This window comes from Sciurus carolinensis, chromosome 11, assembly GCF_902686445.1.
Source record: "Sciurus carolinensis chromosome 11, mSciCar1.2, whole genome shotgun sequence".
Taxonomy (NCBI): Eukaryota; Metazoa; Chordata; class Mammalia; order Rodentia; family Sciuridae; genus Sciurus; species Sciurus carolinensis.
In genome coordinates this window covers 117,483,680-117,502,658 of record NC_062223.1, presented here as the reverse complement: position 1 = coordinate 117,502,658, position 18,979 = coordinate 117,483,680, and the positions used below count along the sequence as shown (strand labels likewise).

At 52.5% G+C, this 18,979-nt stretch overlaps 1 protein-coding gene across 2 annotated transcripts; it reads left to right on the top strand.

Annotated features, from left to right (window-relative positions):
• The first annotated feature begins 902 nt into the window (after window positions 1-902).
• Window positions 903-17,140, top strand: Scn4b (sodium voltage-gated channel beta subunit 4). Of its 2 annotated transcripts, XM_047519390.1 has the most exons (5): window positions 903-1,177; window positions 8,052-8,224; window positions 9,287-9,515; window positions 11,490-11,619; window positions 13,409-17,140. In XM_047519390.1, the coding sequence occupies exons 1-5, from the start codon at window positions 1,117-1,119 to the stop codon at window positions 13,500-13,502; spliced, it is 687 nt and encodes a 228-aa protein (XP_047375346.1). In that variant the 5' UTR covers window positions 903-1,116; the 3' UTR covers window positions 13,503-17,140. The 2 variants fall into 2 exon arrangements, with proteins under 2 accessions (XP_047375346.1, XP_047375347.1); XM_047519391.1 differs by lacking the exon at window positions 8,052-8,224 and having other exon boundaries at window positions 909-1,177.
• Window positions 17,141-18,979: the final 1,839 nt, after the last annotated feature.

Here is an 18,979-nt window from a genome sequence, read left to right as displayed (position 1 = left end):
ATCCCCACCCCAAGAAGGATGCAAAAGGGAATCTCTACAGGTTGGGTTCAGAAGGAAAGCACCAGAAGCTTTTGGAGAAGAGTGACTGATGGGGTGGGCTAGGTGGGCAAAATTAGAAGTAGGGATGCTGTGGGAGGGTGAAGGGGTATGCTAGCCACAGATTAGAAGGGGCTGGATGGATAGCACCTGGCTTTCTCTCTCACCAGGATCATGGTGATTTCCGGGGAGTCTTTGAAGAAATGGGGGAGGTTGGTGGGCGGTGACCAGGGGCCGTTTGCCATGGGAAGGAATGGATTTCTAGCGACCTAAAGCATCCCGCGGAGTGGATGAGCAGCGTGGCAGAAGGCAGCAGGCGCGGGTCCTGGGGTAGCACGCGCGCCGCGTCTGCCCAGCAGCCTGGGAAGCGCGGCTGCAGTGGGCAAGCCGGCACACGCCCACCGTCTGCTGCAGCATTCACTGCGGGCAATCTAGTGGTCCCTCGGCGGTCTCGGGAGAGGGAACTGCTACCGTACCTGAATTCACCAAGCAGAACCAAATAGCCTTCCAACAAACGAAAAGCTTCACCACTACTCCCCCTAAACTATGCTTCTAATTGGCAGTTCAGCTCATGGAATGATGCGGGCGGCTGCGGGCCGGCCCTGCAGTGCCAAGCTGCACCGCCTAGCCCGAATGGAGAGGGAACAGGGTGCTCAGCCTGGTCCTGGGGCTCCAGGACCACGAGGCTAGGCGCGCCGTGTAGGGTACGCAGTAGGCGGGGGCGCCCTGGGCTCCGCGCGGCCACCGCCCCTCCTGCGGCTGGAGCGCTTCCAGAGCAGAGGCGCAGCCTCCCTTGCCGCGGCTCTCGCTCAGTCGTCCTCCCCCTCCTGCTCCGGCTCCTCCTCCTCCTTCGCTCCAGCCGCTGCTCCCGCAGCCGGCTCCAGGAGGCGAGCGAGCGCGCCTCCCCCTTCTTTCCCTCCCCCTCCTCCCGCTCTCTGCCAGCTAACTTTCCCGAGCCCCGACCCGCGGCGCAGAGCTCCGGGGCAGCTTCGGGGCCGACTGCCGACCTCGGGCGGAGAGCGCGGTGGTGCCCAGTTTCCCATCCCCGCGCCCTCGGCGCGCTCCGGAGAGAACAGGACCATGTCCGGAGCTGGAGACCGAGGCAAAGCCCTGGCGAGATGGCTGGGCACTGGGCTTTTGGGTAAGGCAGCCCCAGCTTGGTCTCTTCTCTCGTTTCTTCCTCCCCCGACCCCACCCAGAGGAGGGACACTGGAGAAGAGGGGTGCCTTGGACAGGGTGGGCATTGGAGTGCTTCTCAGAATGAGCACGGTGGCCACCCTCTTCCCGCCGGTCGCCTGGCTTCGAGGCAGTGGCTCTGGGGACCGTGCGTCCCCGTCTCCCCCGCTTTCCCCCAACAACCCATCAGCCTGTCAGCCTCGCTATGAGTTTCTCCCCCCGCCCCCCTACTTCTCTGTCTCTGGCTCTTTCAGCTCCCGGCTTTTGGAGCTGGGTATTGAGACTGCAGCGGGGCTCTCCAGAGTTCGGAGGCTCAGGCATGCAAGGGGAGGGGGTCTTTGCCTTGGGTAGGGGATGCCAGGTGGGTTTTAGGTGTGATTGTTGGGATGGTGCTTTCCACCCCTGCTTAGAGTGGTTTGCTTGTTTCCCAGGCGTCAGGCATGCTATGGGGACCAGGGGGCTGTCCTTCCTCCTGGGCCTTTTTTGTTTTCTGCCAGGCTCCCCTGCCCTCTACCTATTCCTATGCTACTGCTTTCCCCCACAGCTCCATAGCAGGTGCTGGAAGAGCTTGGAGGGGTTTGGAGGACCAGTCAAAAGCCAGCTTTTAGGAAGGGCCTTGTCTCTCTTCCTGTTAAGAGATTCTGTAGGGGGGACCTGTTTATCCTGCTCCTGGATCTTCATTTTTGGGTGACTAGGAAGATTAAAGAGACAAGCCAGAGGACACAGAGGGAATGGGATATTATTAATATCTATTAATATGCACATGATAGTTTTGAGGGTCAAACGCCAAGAGATTGGAGGATGATATTTATTAGTCTAGAATGTAATCTCCTCATAAATCACAGTTGGACTTCAATGTAAGCCGACTCCATCACTGGCACCTGTACTTCTTCCTGTTTATATTCATCAGTTTTGGCTTTGGCCCCCTCATTGGGCCAGGCACATGATAGAGGTATTTGTGCTGAAAACAGGGGACAGAAGCCTCGAAGGGAAGTTGCTACTGTTTCTGTACCTGTAAACTGTATATAGATCTGTTATGTCAGTACCTGGTGGTGGAGGGAGACAGAGGATGTCTTTACTCAGGAGCCAGTGTTTATTTACAACCCTGAAACTGGATGGAAGACCACCCTGTAGTTGGATGGAAGACCTTTGGTACAGATGTCATGTGGGTTTCAGAGGGACCCTAATGTAGTGGGCTTCTGACACCTGAGGGTTCTCTTCATGGGATGGACAGTGCCACTCCACACAAATTCCTCCTCATTCCCTCTCAGATCAGCCCAGGTTCCCACTGTGACTATGGCAGGGATGAGGGGTCACTGAGGCATGGGAATGCCTTCAGTTGCTAAATTACCTCACATTACATTGTGGGCTTCCTTGCCCAACTATGCTTGCTTGGTGGTGGGATGTCATGCCCAGAGCTGTTAGAATATTCCAGGCTTCTGTGGGAAATCGGGAGACATGGAACTGTGCGTGTGCGTGTGTGCATGCGTGCATGCGGAAGGGTTGGGGAAAGTGAGGCAGAATCTTATACGTTTCTCCAGGTGGAAGCCCCCACTTCCTCCAAGTGCCATTGGAGGCCAGCAGGCCCCATCTACTCTGCCCCCTGCCTCTTTGGTTTGCAGATGGACTTCAAATGGGGTCTCCCTTTGGGCTTTCCAAAGCAGTCACTGATTAAACCTTCACAGAGGCATTGCTCTGAGCTTGAGATTGTGGACATCCATGCTGTCAGTCCTGCGAGGGAGATGCAGAAAGGACAGGCCAGCCAGCTGGAGCTGTTGCCTGGGTGCATCAGAGTAGGCAGGGACTTTGGAAACCACAGCACGGAGCTCTCTTGTGGATGAGGAAGCCACGGTCCAGAGCGGGAGGGTGACGTGCCCAAGGCTGCATGACCAGTTGATGGTCCAATGGGACAGAATCCAGGCCTCTTGGGCTTTGGCACACCGACCTGCCTCCCTTTACCAGAACTCTGGTGAGGGGGAAGGTCAGTAGGTATTGGGCTTTGGGCTGGGGAAAAGTGAGGCTCTGCATGGTGTAGAAGGATGCAGGTGTTGGGGACCCAGAGCTGCCGTTTTCACAGTGGGGAGATTGGGTCCAGAGCAGTAATTCCCAGAAGTCCTCTTCCCCTCTCACCATACCAAACTCAGTCCCATAGACTGAGACTACAGTGAGTTTGGACGACCCAGCAAGGTGCCCTTTCTTAAACTGAGAAGCGGTTTCCGAGGCTGTATCATTGCAATTGAGGTTTATGTGGGTTCCAGTCTTTTCCTAAGCATGTAACTGGTAATATATCTGTCCTGCCCACCCCTTCCTTGTTCCCTGATTTGCTTAATTGCTGTGATCTGTGTTTAATTATTACTTGTGAGGGTGCTGTGTTGCACAACCCTCTTTCCCTTGGTATGTATTTATTAAGGGCTTGTTTAATGAGAACGCAATTAGGAAGAGGGTGTTCATTCCCATCCAGAGGAAGAAAACGGCAAGGGTAAGCCAGGGTTCCTAGGGAAGAGGAGAGGCAAGGGGCGCAGTGGAGGGAGAAGGTGGGTTTTGATCTGGAAAGGATGGTTGGTTCTCTTTCTAAAGCTTCTGGAGGCACAGACCTGTGGGGACAGAGAGAAGGCTGGGTCCCTAAGCCCTTCTGACCTCCTGGTGGGATCAGCATGCTAGGTAGATTCTGGGCTCAGTGAACAACCTTGCCCTGAGGCTGGTCATTGAGGGGAGGTAGGGGATATTCGCATAAGCCATGATGGTCTGGGCCAATGCAGTTGTCGTAAGAGGAGGGACATGCACACGGTCTGGACTTGTTTGCAAAGTTGGTTTCACGGAGCATCCAGTGCTGTCTCAGGGGCATGCTTCTATCCTGGCAAAGCTCTTGGGGGTGGGCAGGAAGCAGGCAGGTTGCCTAGGGCGAGGAAGCTGTAATCTTTCCTATGTCGCTGGGCCCAGGGGCCTTGCCTGGCCCAGCCCTGCCTCCACAGCCCCCGGGGCCTCCACCCCAGGAGGGTCCTGTCCTGCTGTCCTCGGCCCACTTTCTGCCTCCCAGCTCGCACTCAACCTCTCTGACTCCCCTAGGGCTAGAGTGTCTCAGCCAAATTTCCGCCCGCCATGCCAGCTGAGTCTCAGAGCTAAACTTAGAGTGGGTACCTTGTCCTCTTTCCACCCCCTACCCCAGGAAGGGGGTGTTACTGATCCCTGGATGTGGGGAAAGCAGGCAGAATGTTTCCTGTCTGGCATTTGCCTCGGTCTGTAAGGTTGTTGCCATCAGACTCCTGCTGGTGTGAATATTTAATGTGCTGAATACTTTTTTACTTTAGTAAAAGTTGAAAATCTCAGACCAAACCCCAGCTCAGAGTCAGAAAGGAGCTCCCACTCCCAAATGCACATGTGGCACCTTGACATTCTAAAGAATTGAGTTTGAAGCAAAAAGTCCTTTACTTCGGGGAAACAGTCGCATGGAAATAATCTAAGATATGGTACATGGTGAAGGTGTAAATCAATGTGTGAGTAGCCTGGAGACATTCTTGGCTGACACTGGTCATTAAGGGAAGCTAGGGGTGCCCTGGTTATACCCAAGTCTAGGATGGGGACAGCCCTGCCCCCTCTCCACCTCGAACACCATTCTCCTCTATCCACCGGGTGCTTACTCACTGAGACCCTTCTTGTGTTTTAGAATGTCCTCTTTTGGCTTCACACCAAGTTCAGGAGGTAGGAAAGTTTATAGCCATTCCTTGCCGGGGTTTAGGGATGTGTGATCTGGATGTGGTACTTCTGACTTTCTCAAGGTCAAGAGGCAGAGTGGGTCCTGCCTGGTACCTGCTGACCAGTCCTCTCGTGGCCTGGTCAGTCTGCTGAAACAGCCCTCTGGGAGACTCTGGGGAATCGTGCACCCCTCTTCCCTCTTTTCCCTGCAGCATGGCCTCACAGGTGACACCCTGGTGGGAGAGCTGTGTGGTGGAGAAGTCAGGTTCTAATGTCTTAACCTGGGCAGGGCCTTGGACTTAGTGGAAGCCATCTCTGCAGCCTTCCTTTATACCCCAACACCGCCCCCAGGCTAAGGAGGAAAGGACAGTGTTTCACTCCTGAGTCCTGAGTGTGTTAGAGTTAAGTCATCCATATCAGGCAGAAATGCACACCCTGTTGTGAGCCAGACCTTAAAGAAATAGCATTCTCCTCTCTTCTGAACCCTTCTTTTGCTCGATTTTGCTTCTATTTAGAGCAGTCAAAAGCATTTCCCTTTTGATGTGCATCTTTTGTGCTCTTGAATAGCTCATACCTGGCTAGGATTGGGGAAGGGGAATTTGGCCTCCGGTTTGAGTTCTCACATCTTCTCCATGACCCAGGTTCTTGGGCCTGGGTCAATGAACATTGGAATGGGAGCTGCAGCCACCCTTGGGGCCCCGAGGAAACCCTGTAGCTAGCAGGAAGCTGTCTTTCTCCCAAGCCTTGTGGAGGCTGTTGGAGGGATAAGAAGCAAAGATTGGGAATCTCCGGCTAGAAAACCATCCTCTGGTGCTGGCCCCAGACTGCAGGGTGGAATCTTGTGTCTGGCTCCTGTCCCTAGACCTCTGAGGGAAGCAGGAGTAGGGGAGGGCAAAAGGGAGGGAAAACCAGGAGCATCAAGGAATGCTAAGCCCTGACAATTGCTCTTTTGGAGAGGTGAAAAGCAGACATTTCTGAAAGTTGTTTAACTACTTCCTGGTTGTGTGATTTTAGCAAGTTAATCTTTTTGAATCCATTCTTAATTTGTTCATTAGGAATAAAAATAATGACTAATATAGAATTATTAAAGGATTAAATGAGACACTATATTAAAAATACCTATCCTGTAGTATAGTAAGGGCTCAGTTCTGGATTGGTCATTTACCATGTGGCCCACGGGCAAGTCACTACTCTCTGAGCCTCAATTTTATTATCTGTAAAATGAGAAAAAATTATACCTACCTTTTGAAATCCTAATAAAAGTTGTGGTTAGTGCAGTATAAGTCAATGGTTCTCAAAGTGTGGTTCACACCCACAGAGTTCCTTGAGATGCCAAGTGTCTTGCACCACTGAAGACCTACTGAATCAGTAGCTCCAGGACCCTGCTGACTGTTCTTGCCCTTCAGGCGATTTCGAGACCTCTCAATTTGAAAACCACTATTCTGAAACAATTCCTGGCACACAGGAGCTGACCAAAAAATGAGACTTAATTGAAATAACATCCCAGCACTAATTGGAGTCCTGGTGGGCAAACCTGGCTCTATTAGGATGCAAGGAGGAATTTTCTTACTTTGGGACTACGGGATGGTGCAAATATTTCTCTCCTTGACCTTAGATAACTTAGATACCCAACTTTTGGAGTCTCATTTGTTTCATTTTCAATATGGATTCATAATAGTATACCATTCTTAGGAGAGGTGTGAGAGTGGAATGTGCCAGGCGCATAATAAATGCTCAATAAATATCAGCCATTACTGCATTTATTGACAGCGGCAGGGGTCATGATTGGGTTACTGGGCCACGGGTGTAATTTCTGAGCTGGTGGGGTATGAGGACTCCACTGTGTCGCCAGAAGCAAAGGGGACACGAAGATGAGTGGACCTTCGAGAGCAGGAGCAGGGCTGCCAGCTCTCCTTGGAGCACCTTCGCTGTCATTTAGAAAGTATTGTTCAGTAGTACCAAGCAACATCCTTCTCTCCTGTATGATGCAGCAGGAGTTGTCTAACTTAATTCCTGAAGGCTTTCCGAGAGTTAGGATGGGAGAACGCCCCTAGGGGCACGAAGAGGTATGCGTCCAGCGGCGGATCCCTTTTCCTCAACGACCTTGAGGAGACTGGGGTTTCCTTGAGAAATGTGCAGGGTGGGAGGAGGGCCAGGTTCCCTTAGGAGAATTCAGGAGGAGGGATCCCGGCCGCTAGTGGAAACGCCTCTCAGCGGGCGTTTGGACGCACTGCGGAGGGAGTGTGAGGAGCCTCGGGGGCTTAGCGGTTGTTCCCGGGATGAGGGGGCGGAGCGTGGCTGCGGTGGGGAGGCCCCGCTTCTCGGGATGAGGAGGGAACAGCAGGTCACCCCAGGCCACCCCACCCTGCAGGCGTGCATGCCAGTGCGTCCCGAATCTGCCTCCGCAGCGTCTCAGCCCGCTTACTTTTCTCTCCATCTTTGCTCTACTCGCTCCGCCCTCGCGGCTGCCTAATTCCAGGCTGTGCGCACCCCTCCATCCCGGCTCTGGCCATCATCCTTCTGTAAGGATCCGGTTCGGTGGACAGAAAGCGCTGGCCTCAGATGACCAAGCAAGGTCATCTCTCAGCTCCTCGGGGCTCAGTAGGAGTCTCCAAGGCTGGGCGATGAGAGGCTGCCGGACGGTGCAGGGACCCCAGCGGCCGCTTTTCCTTTCTCCTCATTACCCTATCCCGCTGTCCCCTTCCCCCAGATTCCGCAAACAGAACGAAGTGCGTAGCGTAGGGCGATTCCCATGCGTAGAGAGGGGCGCGCAGTCAGCGCTCCCTGGGCACTTTCGGGGACTGCGTATCCAGATGAGGAGGCGGGGCGGGGGCGCGGATTCCCAGGTACACTGGCCGACCCTCCTTTTTTGGGGTTGGGGTGACCCCTGGTGGTCATTTAGAGTGCCACAAGAGGTACCAAGGTGCCAAATCTGTCCCACCTACGCCAAAGGGAGAGAGGGAAAATTAATGGCAGGTGGCCAAAGTCGTTTCAATTAGAGTAAAAAAGAACCATCGTCTGAAGCTGACACTGAGGCCTCCCTGCCTGGCCAAGCCACTCTGCCCAGCCTGAGGTCCGCTTCCAAAGCTCCAAAACCTGGAGATTCCCGTGGGGTTTTATTAAGAGAGAGTGTACTCCTTACACAGGTCTCTTCCTGCTCCCCATGTCCCTGTCGCTGGAGGTATCTGTGGGAAAGGCCACTACCATCTATGCTGTTAATGGCACGGAGATCCTGCTGCCCTGCACCTTCTCCAGCTGCTTTGGCTTCGAGAACCTCCGATTCTGGTGGTCCTACAATAGCACGGATACATTCAAGATTGTAAGTGCTATAGGGACTGTCAGGACAGTCCAGATTCTCCTTCTCTTCTTTATCCTTGGCCTGTGGGTGTCTCCCATCCTAGACTGTGATCCATTCTGGGCTGAACCTCCCTGTGATGACCTCCACCAGAGACCAACTTTTGTTACCCTTTCCCCCAGTATTTTTTTCCAGACAGTATTTTTTTCTGGGTGGGAGGGATGTTTAGATGGTGGGACCAGAATTTGGGGTCTGTTGGAATTCTTGGCTAGAGTTTTCTGCCTGATCTTATGAAATATCTGGAACAGGAATTGCTCATGTAAAAATTAATAGCTTAATTTACCCAACAGGAGAAAGACCATCAGAAGGCTTGGAGAGAGGGAATGAGAAGAGTACAAAGGAGGAAGGGGTGGCTGGTCTTGGAAGGGAAGGAGCCAAGAAGCTGGGGTGGAGCAGGGCTGTTGCAGGAACAGTGATGACCTGCAGTTCCGTAACATGGGCAAATATACCTGTCGTGTGAAAAACCCCAAGGAGCAGGGCCACTGCAGGAGCAGAGATGGCGGTGGGGGGAGGGGTGAACCAGCCAGCAGGCGTGTGCTGAATTGTGTGCGACCTAGCAGGAGATCTGGCCCCAGGCTGACCCAAGGGAAGTGACAGTAGGCTCCCTCTGGATGGAATGGAAACTGACCTCAGAGGGTGCTGAAGAACAGAGCTGCAGTCTTGATCTGGGTTTTGATGGAGGACCTGGATTAAGTCAGGAAGGGGACTCAGTGTCAGAAAGGCAGGGTGGGAAGTGCAGAGGGAAATGCACGTGGCATCTGCATTATGTAAAAGGCTTTTATGAAGAGAGCAGTAAGAATGTGCTGCATTCCAAGGAGACCTTAATAAAAGGAACTGGGTTTAGCCCGAAACAGGCAAAATTCAGGCTTGGCAGGCAGAGCTGTTGACTCTGGCAGAGGAAATCGGGGAGGAGCAACACCTCTCATGCATGGCACGCTCTTTCTGGACCTGGACAGGGAAGGCCCCCAAGGATGGGGCTGGAGCGATGTCATGACCTTTGATCACTCTGATTCTTTTGTGACCCAGCTCATAGATGGAACCGTGAAGAATGAGAAGTCTGACCCTAAGGTGAAGTTGAAAGATGATGACCGCATCACTCTGGAGGGCTCCACTAAGGAGAAGATGAACAACATTTCCATTCTGCTGAGGAGCCTGGAGTTCAGCGACACGGGCAAATACACCTGTCATGTGAAAAACCCCAAGGAGAATGACCTGCAGCACCAGGCCACCATCTTCCTCCAAGTTGTTGATAAACGTATGCAGTTGGGCAAGGGCAGTGGAGTGGGACGGGCTGGGGGTGCCTCAGTGGTACAGCGAAAGAAAGGGCGCCGTGGCCTGCACTGCTGCTTTCTTTGACCTTACACTTTCCAGAGTTACTGGAGCCGCCTGGTGTGGCGGTGCATGCCTGTAATCCCAGAGACTTGGGGGGCTGAGGCAGGAGCATCACAAGTTGGAGGTCAGTTTCAGCAGCTTAGTGAGACCCTCAGAAACTCATTGAGACCTTGTCTCAAAATAAAGAAATAGAAAGGACTGGAGTAAACTAAGTGGTAAAGTGACCCTGGATTGAATCTCTAGTACAAAAAAAAGAAAAAAAAAAGTGAGTTACTGGAGTTACATCTGAGTTGCATCTGGGAGCTTAAATACTTCTGCTACTGAGTAGCTTGTGAAGTCACTTAACTTCTTTGAGCCTCTGTTTTCCTGGTCTGTAAAATGGGAACATGGCTACATTCTGCTAGGGTTGTTGTGATGGCTAGAGGAGCTATCTGGGAGTGTTTGGTGGCTAGTTAGGCTCTCCCTGTAAATGTTGATTATAGTACTATTGTGTATTCGGTTAGCAAATATTGGTTGAACATCAGGGGTTAGACTAAAACTTGCCATGAATGATGCACAGTATTCTTTAAGCATGTCCAGTCCAGGGTAGGACAGAGGACAAGCAAATGAATAACTGGAATGTGGTGCATATATATATATCTGTGGCAGCACCTATAATGGAGATGGAATAAAACACGGCCCTCTGGGAGTTATCTCCTAGCAGGGAATTCCAGTCTGATGGCGGGTGGACCAATTAGAAGCAAGGGTGCACATGGAAAGGAGCTAGGTGGTCACAGACCCTAAGGCTGGTGGTGGTGAGAGAAGCAGGAGGTGATAAGCAGCAGTGGAGAAGCAAGGTTGGACCTCACACTGCAGAGGAGCCCACAAAACAAGGGAGGCTCAGGACCCGAGCAAAGGGGAAGGGCAGAAACTTCAGGATTCAGATTCTGCTGCCTTTTGTGTGTACCTGGGGGTCCCTTGCTCTCCTGGAGGACATAGAGTGCCCGCAAAGAGGGACTCCGTGGGTTCAATATTGGCTGTACCGAGGGCAGAGCCAGAGGCCATCTGGGCAGCCTTTTCTGAGCCTGGAGTCATCTGAGGGAGGTCTGGTATGGTGTCGCCTCTTCCTCTTTGTGTGGCTTCCTGTCATTCTGCTTTGTGCTCAGCCTTTTCAGGGGAGAGGAGAGGAGGGACCAACATGTATGAGCATTTCTGGGTGCCAGGCACTGGGTGAAGAGCTCTCTTTTACCTTCTCTTCGTTGCTCCTCACAAAGTCCCTTCAAGTCTCCCTTTTGAGTCATTCATCCATCCACAAGGGAGTACTGAGCACGGACTGTGTGGCAGCTGATGTTCTCAATGCTGAAGGTGTACAGAGGGACAAGATGGACACATTCCTGCTCGTTGGGAAATTACCTTCCTCTCTTCTAGTCGGGGGAGCCATGTAACTTAACAAGAGAGATGATGTGGGTGTGGTGTGAGAGAACATGGCTGGTGCTGCAGAGGAAGTTACACAGCGAGGCAGGGGGGCGGTTTGTAGGTGGCCAGGGAAGGGCTCCGGGAGAAAGGCCGAAGGAGGCAAGACGGGAGGCCGTGAGGATGTCTTTTGCTTAGAAAGAGGCAATGAAGTTCTCACATGGCAATTTGGGAGCCAAGTTGTGGCTTAAACCTCAAATTCGGATTCATTCCCAAACTCATGTGTGAGTTTTGGGGAGGGTGTTCATGAGGAGGGTGAGGGGACAGGGCTCCTTTTGTTCCTTAGTCCGATGGATGTTCTGACTTCTCCTCTGTCCTGCTGAAGACCTGGAGAGGGTCGGTGGCCTGTGGGTGGGTGCTACTGGCCCTGGCGCTGCATGACCCTGGCTCCAGGTGACTCCTCCTCCCCTCTCCCCGCCCTCCCCTCTCTGCTCTGGCCACACAGTGGAAGAAGTGGACAACACAGTGACCCTCATCATCCTGGCTGTGGTGGGTGGAGTCATTGGACTCCTCATCTTTATCTTGCTGCTAAAGAAGTTTATCACTTTTGTCCTCAAGAAGACCCGGGAGAAGAAGTGAGTTGACCTTCCTGCAGGCTCCATGCCCCCAGCCCACCACCCCCTCATCTGCTCCTCTGATTCTACCTTCATCTCCCCTCCTGTCTCCTCATCCACCCTCCCTTCCTGGTCTCACCTCCATCTTCGCTACCCATGCAGCCCTTGTCCCCCTTCTCCTGGTGTCACTCCATCCTCCCAGTCTGTATTAACTGAACACACTGGGTTTGTTATGTACCTAAATACCTGCAAAACATTTTCTTGCTGGGACACTGGTAGATCAGGAGATGGCTACAGATTATAATTCTTTTTATCATTCATCAAATGTCTACCATGCTTTAAGTATTCCACCGGGCATTTTTATACAATATGCATCCCTTGTATTTTATAGTTGAACAAAGTGAGGTTCAGAGTGGTTCAGTGAGAAGACCAAGGCCACACAGCTAGTAAGTGAAAGAGCTAGGATTTGAACTCCAACTCATTTGGTCTCTACCCTAAAACTGTTGCCACCATGTCCTACTGACTATAGAGTCGATCTATCCATTCTTTCATTTGGTGGCTATTTTTGAGGTACAGTGTGCCAGGCATTGTGCCAGGTGCTGTAGGACATTCTGGAAGGAACGATTCTGCCCTTTGGTGAAAGAGACAAGATGTGTGCACAGGTAAATGTAATACCAGACACAGAGGGGATGGATCCCAGCAAAAAGGTGTGATAAGGTGCTGTTGCAGGTTTGGAAGAGGTGTGATTTTTGGGTGTTGGTGGTGGGTGTAATTTTATGCCTGGGATAGTGAGGGGAAGGTGTTCCAGGTGGAAGAGCATCGAGAGCAAAGGCAGAGCCGGGCAGTGGGCGTGTGTCGGGAGGGCGAGGCCTTTTCTGTAATAGTGGGAGGGTCTGGGGGAGAGGAAGAACAGCCTGCAAAGGGATTGAGGTCAGATCTGGGGGGACTGGGAGCCCAGGGCTGCAAGTGGCTTTCCTTCTGACTGGTGAACTGGTGAGGGCTTGCAGGCCCCAAGTCCCACTCCTCAAGATTAAAATGTCTGGCCTTGAGGGCAAATGGGGAGAGGCTGGGGGTCCTGAGTACAGACCTCAGGGAAGCCTGGGCTTCCCTTGAGCAGCAAGGAAAGGCTGCATTACAGTCAAAGTCCAAGAGACATTTTGCATGAGTTCTGTCCATCCTCCACAGCTCTGCCACGGACAGGGGGCAAAATGAAATCGGAGCCCCTCCAGCCCAGGGCAGCCAGGGACGAGGGTCGCATGAGGTCTTCCCACCTAACCACATCTCCTGTCTCTGCCTTCTGTCCTGTCCCACCACCCTCTGCCCTAACCTGCCACCCTTGAGGCCACACTCAACTGCTGCTCGGCCCCTCCATGGCCCTACCTTTGGTCACAGAGCTCAGGGAGAAGGTCCTGGTGGGACTGAGGAAAAGAGCTTTATGTCCTCAGAATATTCCTTGCTAGCATGGACCCTTCCCCCTGGGTGGCACAACCTGGGCCTGACTCAGATGACCCTGGTGACCCTCATGGCCATGTTGAGACAAGTAGGAGGTGGCGAGACCTTCCTGAGTCCATCCACCCTTTTAAATGTGCTTACTCCTCACACATCTCATGAAGAAGGTATCAGGGTTCTCTCAGTTTTATAGATGAGGAAACTGAGGCATCGAGAAGCTAGGTGACTTGGCCTCTTGCTATCTTAGCTCTTAGAAGGCCAGGGGCAGGGTGTGGGGTGCAGGGCCGGGCGCAGGGGCCTGGCTCCCTCCCCAGTTCATCGCCTGTTCTGCTCACCAGTGCACCTCTCTCTCCCTCTCCAGGAAGGAGTGTCTTGTGAGTTCTTCGGGGAACGACAACACAGAGAACGGGTTGCCCGGCTCCAAGGCGGAAGAGAAACCACCCACAAAAGTGTGAGGCCCCGCTTCAGGCCAAGCAGCTGCAGGGAGCCTGACTTTCTGTCCTGACACTGATGCTTGAGCCCGTCCGTAGAACCCACGTGCCTGAGACATCTGCTGCTTGGCTCAAACTGTAGTCCTCCCGGGCAGGGAGAAACCGGTGTCCTGCCCAGCTGCCCTACCCCCTCCCCAGCCAGGGCTTCCCAGGGACAAGGGCTGGCCAGGGCAGGGGGCCTGTGGAAGGTTCAGGAAAGGCAAAGGAGGGGCTGGTCCCCTGATGCCTGGGAAGATGGGGGCTCCTTCTGGCTTCCCCCACTGTATGAGCAGGACCTTGGTTTTCCTACTGATTTGTCATCAAGAGGTACTTGGGAGATCAATGAGGGCTGCCCCAGAAGCTGGACCTTGGAGCCTCGTCCTGGGAACAAACCCTTTTTGACGGGAGTGGGCTAGAGGACTCTGGAGAAGACCTTGGGGTGGGGTGCTGGTGGAGGTGGGCCACAATGTGAGGCAGACTTGATTTTGTGGGATAACTGGTCTCTCACAGACCCTGATGTGGGGAGGTCCCCTTTCCCCCACCCCACAAGGCCTGTCTGCCTTGTCCCTGCTCCCTATCCTGTCCCTAGCTCTGAGTTTCTAAATCCTCTGAGTGAGGGCTGGCCATCTTGGTCTTGAGGGGTCCCAACCCACCTAGCCTGCCCCTCTGCTCTCTGAGTTGCTAAGGGGGCTCATGGAGGGGCCCCTCCAGTCTTTCTGGAACACTAGAGTGCTAACCTACATTTTCCCTAGCATTTCCCTTGGGGAATCGGGCTGCAGAGGTGGGCAAGCCAATGTCCTGGTCCTCTCAGCCATTGTAATGCCCACCCCAACCCCACAATGCTGGCAGCCCTTGTCCTTGGCATGGCAGGACCATCGCCACCCTGGGTACTCCTGAGCCCAGCTCCCCCCTGCTCCTCCCGTTCCCATGAAACAGCAGGTGATGTCATCTTGCTTGAGGGCGTTGCACCCTCGAACCTCCATCTCATTGGCTTGCTCTCCCTGGGCTCCTCCATCACACCTTTGTCCCTGATCCCAGGGTTGCTCATCCCCAGCCCTTGTTTGCCTTGCCTCAGGGACCCTCTTCTTTGGATGAGAGAGTCCTGGAGTTTTCCAGCTGCTTTTTGCTCACCTGGGCCACCCCAGTCCCACCCTGGGGCTGGGAAGGATCAGGGAGAGGGCGCCCACACTTTTCCTCTGCTTTCAGTGAATTGGTCCGTGCACCCCTTGAGTGTGGGCTAGACTGTGCCTTAGCTCCTGGAGTCCCAGCTCTTACCTGCTGCCCTTGCCAGTTCCCGCCTTTACTGAACTGCACGTTCTGGCGTGGTCCTCAGCCCTCTCCTCCCCAGTGTCAATGAGGAGGCCATGAAGCTAGAGTTGTGTCACTGACATCCCCTTGGTCAGTGACCAAGTCTTGGAGACACCTGCCATTTGCTCCCATCCAGGACCCTAATGGGAAGATGTCGTGATGGGGCCTCATGATTGTGTGGGTCCCTGTGGGTTTGATGCAGATGTGATAACAGGGGTCTCCACCATCTGCTCCCAGCCCCTCTCTCCCGTTTGGGCTTCTGACACTCTGTCTTTCGGGTCCATAGGAGGGATGGAGAGGAGTAGACATCTTTCCCAGAGGACATGGGGGTTGCCTCAGGACTCTCCTGCCCAGAGGCACCAGCAGCTTCCCTGAGGGTAGGACTTGGGAGGAATTTGAGGAGCAGCGGCACCAGCAGGTTGCCCATGGCCATGGTCAGTGTCCCTTGCCCAATCTGATGGGTTTGCAGATCCCCACTCTGATCCGCCCCCTCCCCTTCCATCCTTCTTCAAGGACTGGGGGTCAGATTTCCTGACTTTGGGAGAAGACAGATCAGAGCCCCCAGCCACCTAGAAAGATTCTTCCAGCTGCCAGCTGCCTTCATGCAAAACTTCTTTCCTCTCCCTTCCCCATGTCAACCTTTGAAGAGAGTGCCTGGGGGCTCCTCTTGCTCTTTTGAGAGGAAGCCGAGGCATAGAGCAGTAGAAGAGGAAGGGCGACCTCTTCTTCCCTCTTCGGGGTCTTCTGCTGACTTACAGGCAGGTCTTGCAGCTTCTCTGGGCTCAGCTTTTTCCATCTATCCAGTGGGTGTAATACTACTTACCTACCTCACAGGACTGTTGTGGGACTTGGCAAGTTTTGTTTTACAAAAATCTTTTTAGCTTGGAAAGGAATTTGGGAAGCAGGTTTTGTAATTGGAGGGATTGTTCCAAGTCTGTCGTGTCCTCATCTCTGTCCCATCCCTACAAAACACACACACTCTTTCCACTCCTCCCCTTTGGAATTCTTTAGTCTTTGTAATGTTAGAAACCTTGATTCGGACTGATGTCTGAAGCTTCTTGCACATGGCTCTTGTTTGGGGGTTTTTCAATAGAGATGATTGGGACTGTAAGGGGCATATCTATGGTTATCCCAATGCCTGGGACACTACTGGCTTTTAGTGAGTGGGGGCTGAGAGTGCTTAACTTAGTCCCCACAACAAAGAATGTCCTGTCTCAATGACAGCATTATGCCCAGGGAGAAGTATCTGCATGGATTTGCAGTCGGGCGCATATGGGCACAGTGGTCTTCCCTGAGCAGACCTTAGCTACATGCAGGTCTCCAGGGGTGGGTCAGGGCTGGTGAGGGCGTTCCCAGGGCTTGTGGTTTTGAGAGAGCCATTTACAAAGTTGCTCTTGAGAGCCCTGGGAGCATGCAGTTGTGCTACGGTGATATCAGTGAGACCAAAGACAAAGTTCAGAGCCCCTCATCCTTGACCTCAAAACAGGATGTCTGCATTGGATGCCTTGGGTCTCCTGCATGTAGGGATTAAGCAAAAGGCAGCCAGAATGATCTTGTGATGCTAGAGAGGCCTGGGAGAGGGGCTGATGGGGTGCAGCTTTGCACACATCTGGCTGGCAGCTCTTATGGAGCTTTGAGGGCGTGCTCCCGAGCTGGTGCCGGGTGCCGTGTGCTCGTGTGCAGTGTGTGCGCGTGCATGTGGACATGCCTGTGCAGGCAGAGCAGGTGCACAAGTGGGACCGTAGAGTGGGCAGCTGTGTATGAAAGGGGTGGTGCGTGATGGGGGAGACTGCAGATTTCAGGAGCCATCTGTCCTGGTCGGAGCTGGAGACCGAGAATGAATGAGAGTGAGGGAAAGGTCAGCCATGCTCCTGGATCCCATCTCTCTGTGACTCCATCTCTGTTGCAGACAGCTGCCATCAGAGGGCTGGGGGGAGGGAGTGCCAAGAGGGGGGACTTCTGGGGAAAATCCTATAGCTTGCTGCACTTTACTTTGTCCCAGGTTGGAGTCCCTACCCTCCCACCTCTCACCTGATATGCAGTGCTTTTGACTATCTTATGCATGGTTTATTCCTCTGGCTTGGATGACAATACCCATAGTCAATTTCCTATATAACTTTATAGATCAAACGATGCAGTGAAGGGCCTTAGGGTCTGAGGGTGCCTCTGGGAGGCACAGCTGTGCACACACCCTGCACTGACTCGTGTTTAAGCACAGAATGGACGTGATCAGACTGTCTTGCCTCTACAACATGTTTTGCATTATAGAATTGTATTTAGCTTTGCCTTGGATGAAATAAAAATTATGTTTAATACTTGGGGTTTGGGGTTTTCATTTTTGGCTAATTAAGAGTTGGTTTTTCTGTTTTCTTTTCTTTCTTTTTTCTTTTTCTTTTTTTGGTACCAGGGATTGAGCCCAGGGATGCTTAACCACTGAGCCACATCCCTAACCCCTTTAAATATTGTATTTAGAGGCAGGTGCTCACTGAGTTCACTGAGTTGCTTAAGGTCTTGCTTAGTTGCTGAGGTTGGCTTTGAACTCACGGTCCTCCCACCTCGCCCCCACCCCAGGATTACAGGCGTGCACCACCACACCCAGCATTTTTTTTTTTTTTTTTGCGGTGCTGGGGATTGGACCCAGGGCCTTGTGCTTGCAAGGCAAGCACTCTACCAACTGAGCTATCTCCCCAGCCCAAAGCACATTTTATTTCTTGCCAGCTGTACTTAGGAAAAGTTTACCTTCTCTGAGCCTCGGTCTGCTTATGTCTAAAAACATTACCTGTCTAGGTGAGATAACACATGTAAAATGCCTAGGAGTTTCTGGCATATTCACAGACATTTAGGTTTTATAGTTCTGGTACCTGCTTTGCAGAAGCTGGAAAGTTGTCCTTTTCATATTGGAGTCAATGCCAGGACCCTCCCTGTATGCTGATGATTCCAGTATCACCAATGCCATAACATCCCTGTTTGCAGGCCCCTCTCCTCCCACCGAGCTTAGCATTTGTATCCAGGTAGAATCTGCTGTAAATGAACACCTGCCTTCAGAAAGTAATTTCTAACTGCTGGGCATAAGACCATAATGGGAAGGAGCTGAGGGTGTCGTAAGCTCCTTCTATGCAGTGCTATGTTCCAAGACACCCCAGTGGCTGCCTGGAATTGCAGATAGTACAGAATCTTACATATGCTGCATTTTTGCTATATACACATATACACCTATGAACAAGTTTAGTGTACCCAATAAGAGATTAACAACCACAATAATACAATGAACAATTATACCAAGATACTGTAATAAATGTTACATGAATGTGGTCTATCTCTCTTGAAAGAATCAAGACAAATGTTAGTTTTGTTTTGTTTTGGCACTGAGGATTGAACCCTGAGCTCTTGACCACTAAGCTGCTTTTTACTTTTCTTAAACTTTGAAATAGGGTCTCTCTAAATTGCTGAGGTTGGCCTTGCTCTTGAGATCCTCCTGCCTCAGCCTCCAGAGTTGCTGGAATCACAGGCCCCATTGTGCCTGGCCCAAATATTAGGATTTTCAGACTGCGGTTGACATTGGGTTACTGAAATCATGGCCAATGAAACTGTGTGTGTTGTTCACATTCTTCTCACTATACCTGAGCCCTCTCTTCAATGGATTCACCTCGTACTGCATCTCAACGGGTTCCAGATGCTATGTTCTCAAAAGGTCTCATTGAAAGACTCTTCCTCCTATGCCAAGGACCCTAGGAAGGCAGAGGCACCGAGGTCCTTGATTTCAGCTGCTGTTGCTGCCAGTGCTGCCTTCACCAGTCCTCAGCTGGAAGAACAGAGCTCTGAGCCCGGTTGCACCCCCGACACTGGCTCATCACCTGGAGTTCCTGTGCTGCCCCTCACCTGTCTGCAGGTGCTGCTTGTTGCCTGGGACCTCCTGTCACCTCCTTGTTAGCAATACACCTGTTGGATATTGAGGTTTCCTGGGCTGAGCCCAGCATCTTGTGATGCTGTGCATCGACTGTACGGTTACCCCTGTAAGGATCAGTCCCAGGGCCTGGTCACACCCCTATCACCACTGTGTCATCTCTACTTCCTTTCCATACCCAGTAATCATAACAGACAGGTGACCTAATGCCTCAGAACCAAATTAGGAACTGGGAATGGCCTGAGCAAAC

Excerpts from the sequence above, each read along its gene's own strand:
- Scn4b (XM_047519390.1), top strand. The coding sequence starts at position 1,117 with ATGTCCGGAGCTGGAGACCGAGGCAAAGCCCTGGCGAGATGGCTGGGC. Across the intron at positions 8,225-9,286 it reads GCACGGATACATTCAAGATT|CTCATAGATGGAACCGTGAA; the intron begins GTAAGTGCTATA and ends TTTGTGACCCAG. Across the intron at positions 11,620-13,408 it reads AAGAAGACCCGGGAGAAGAA|GAAGGAGTGTCTTGTGAGTT; the intron begins GTGAGTTGACCT and ends CTCCCTCTCCAG.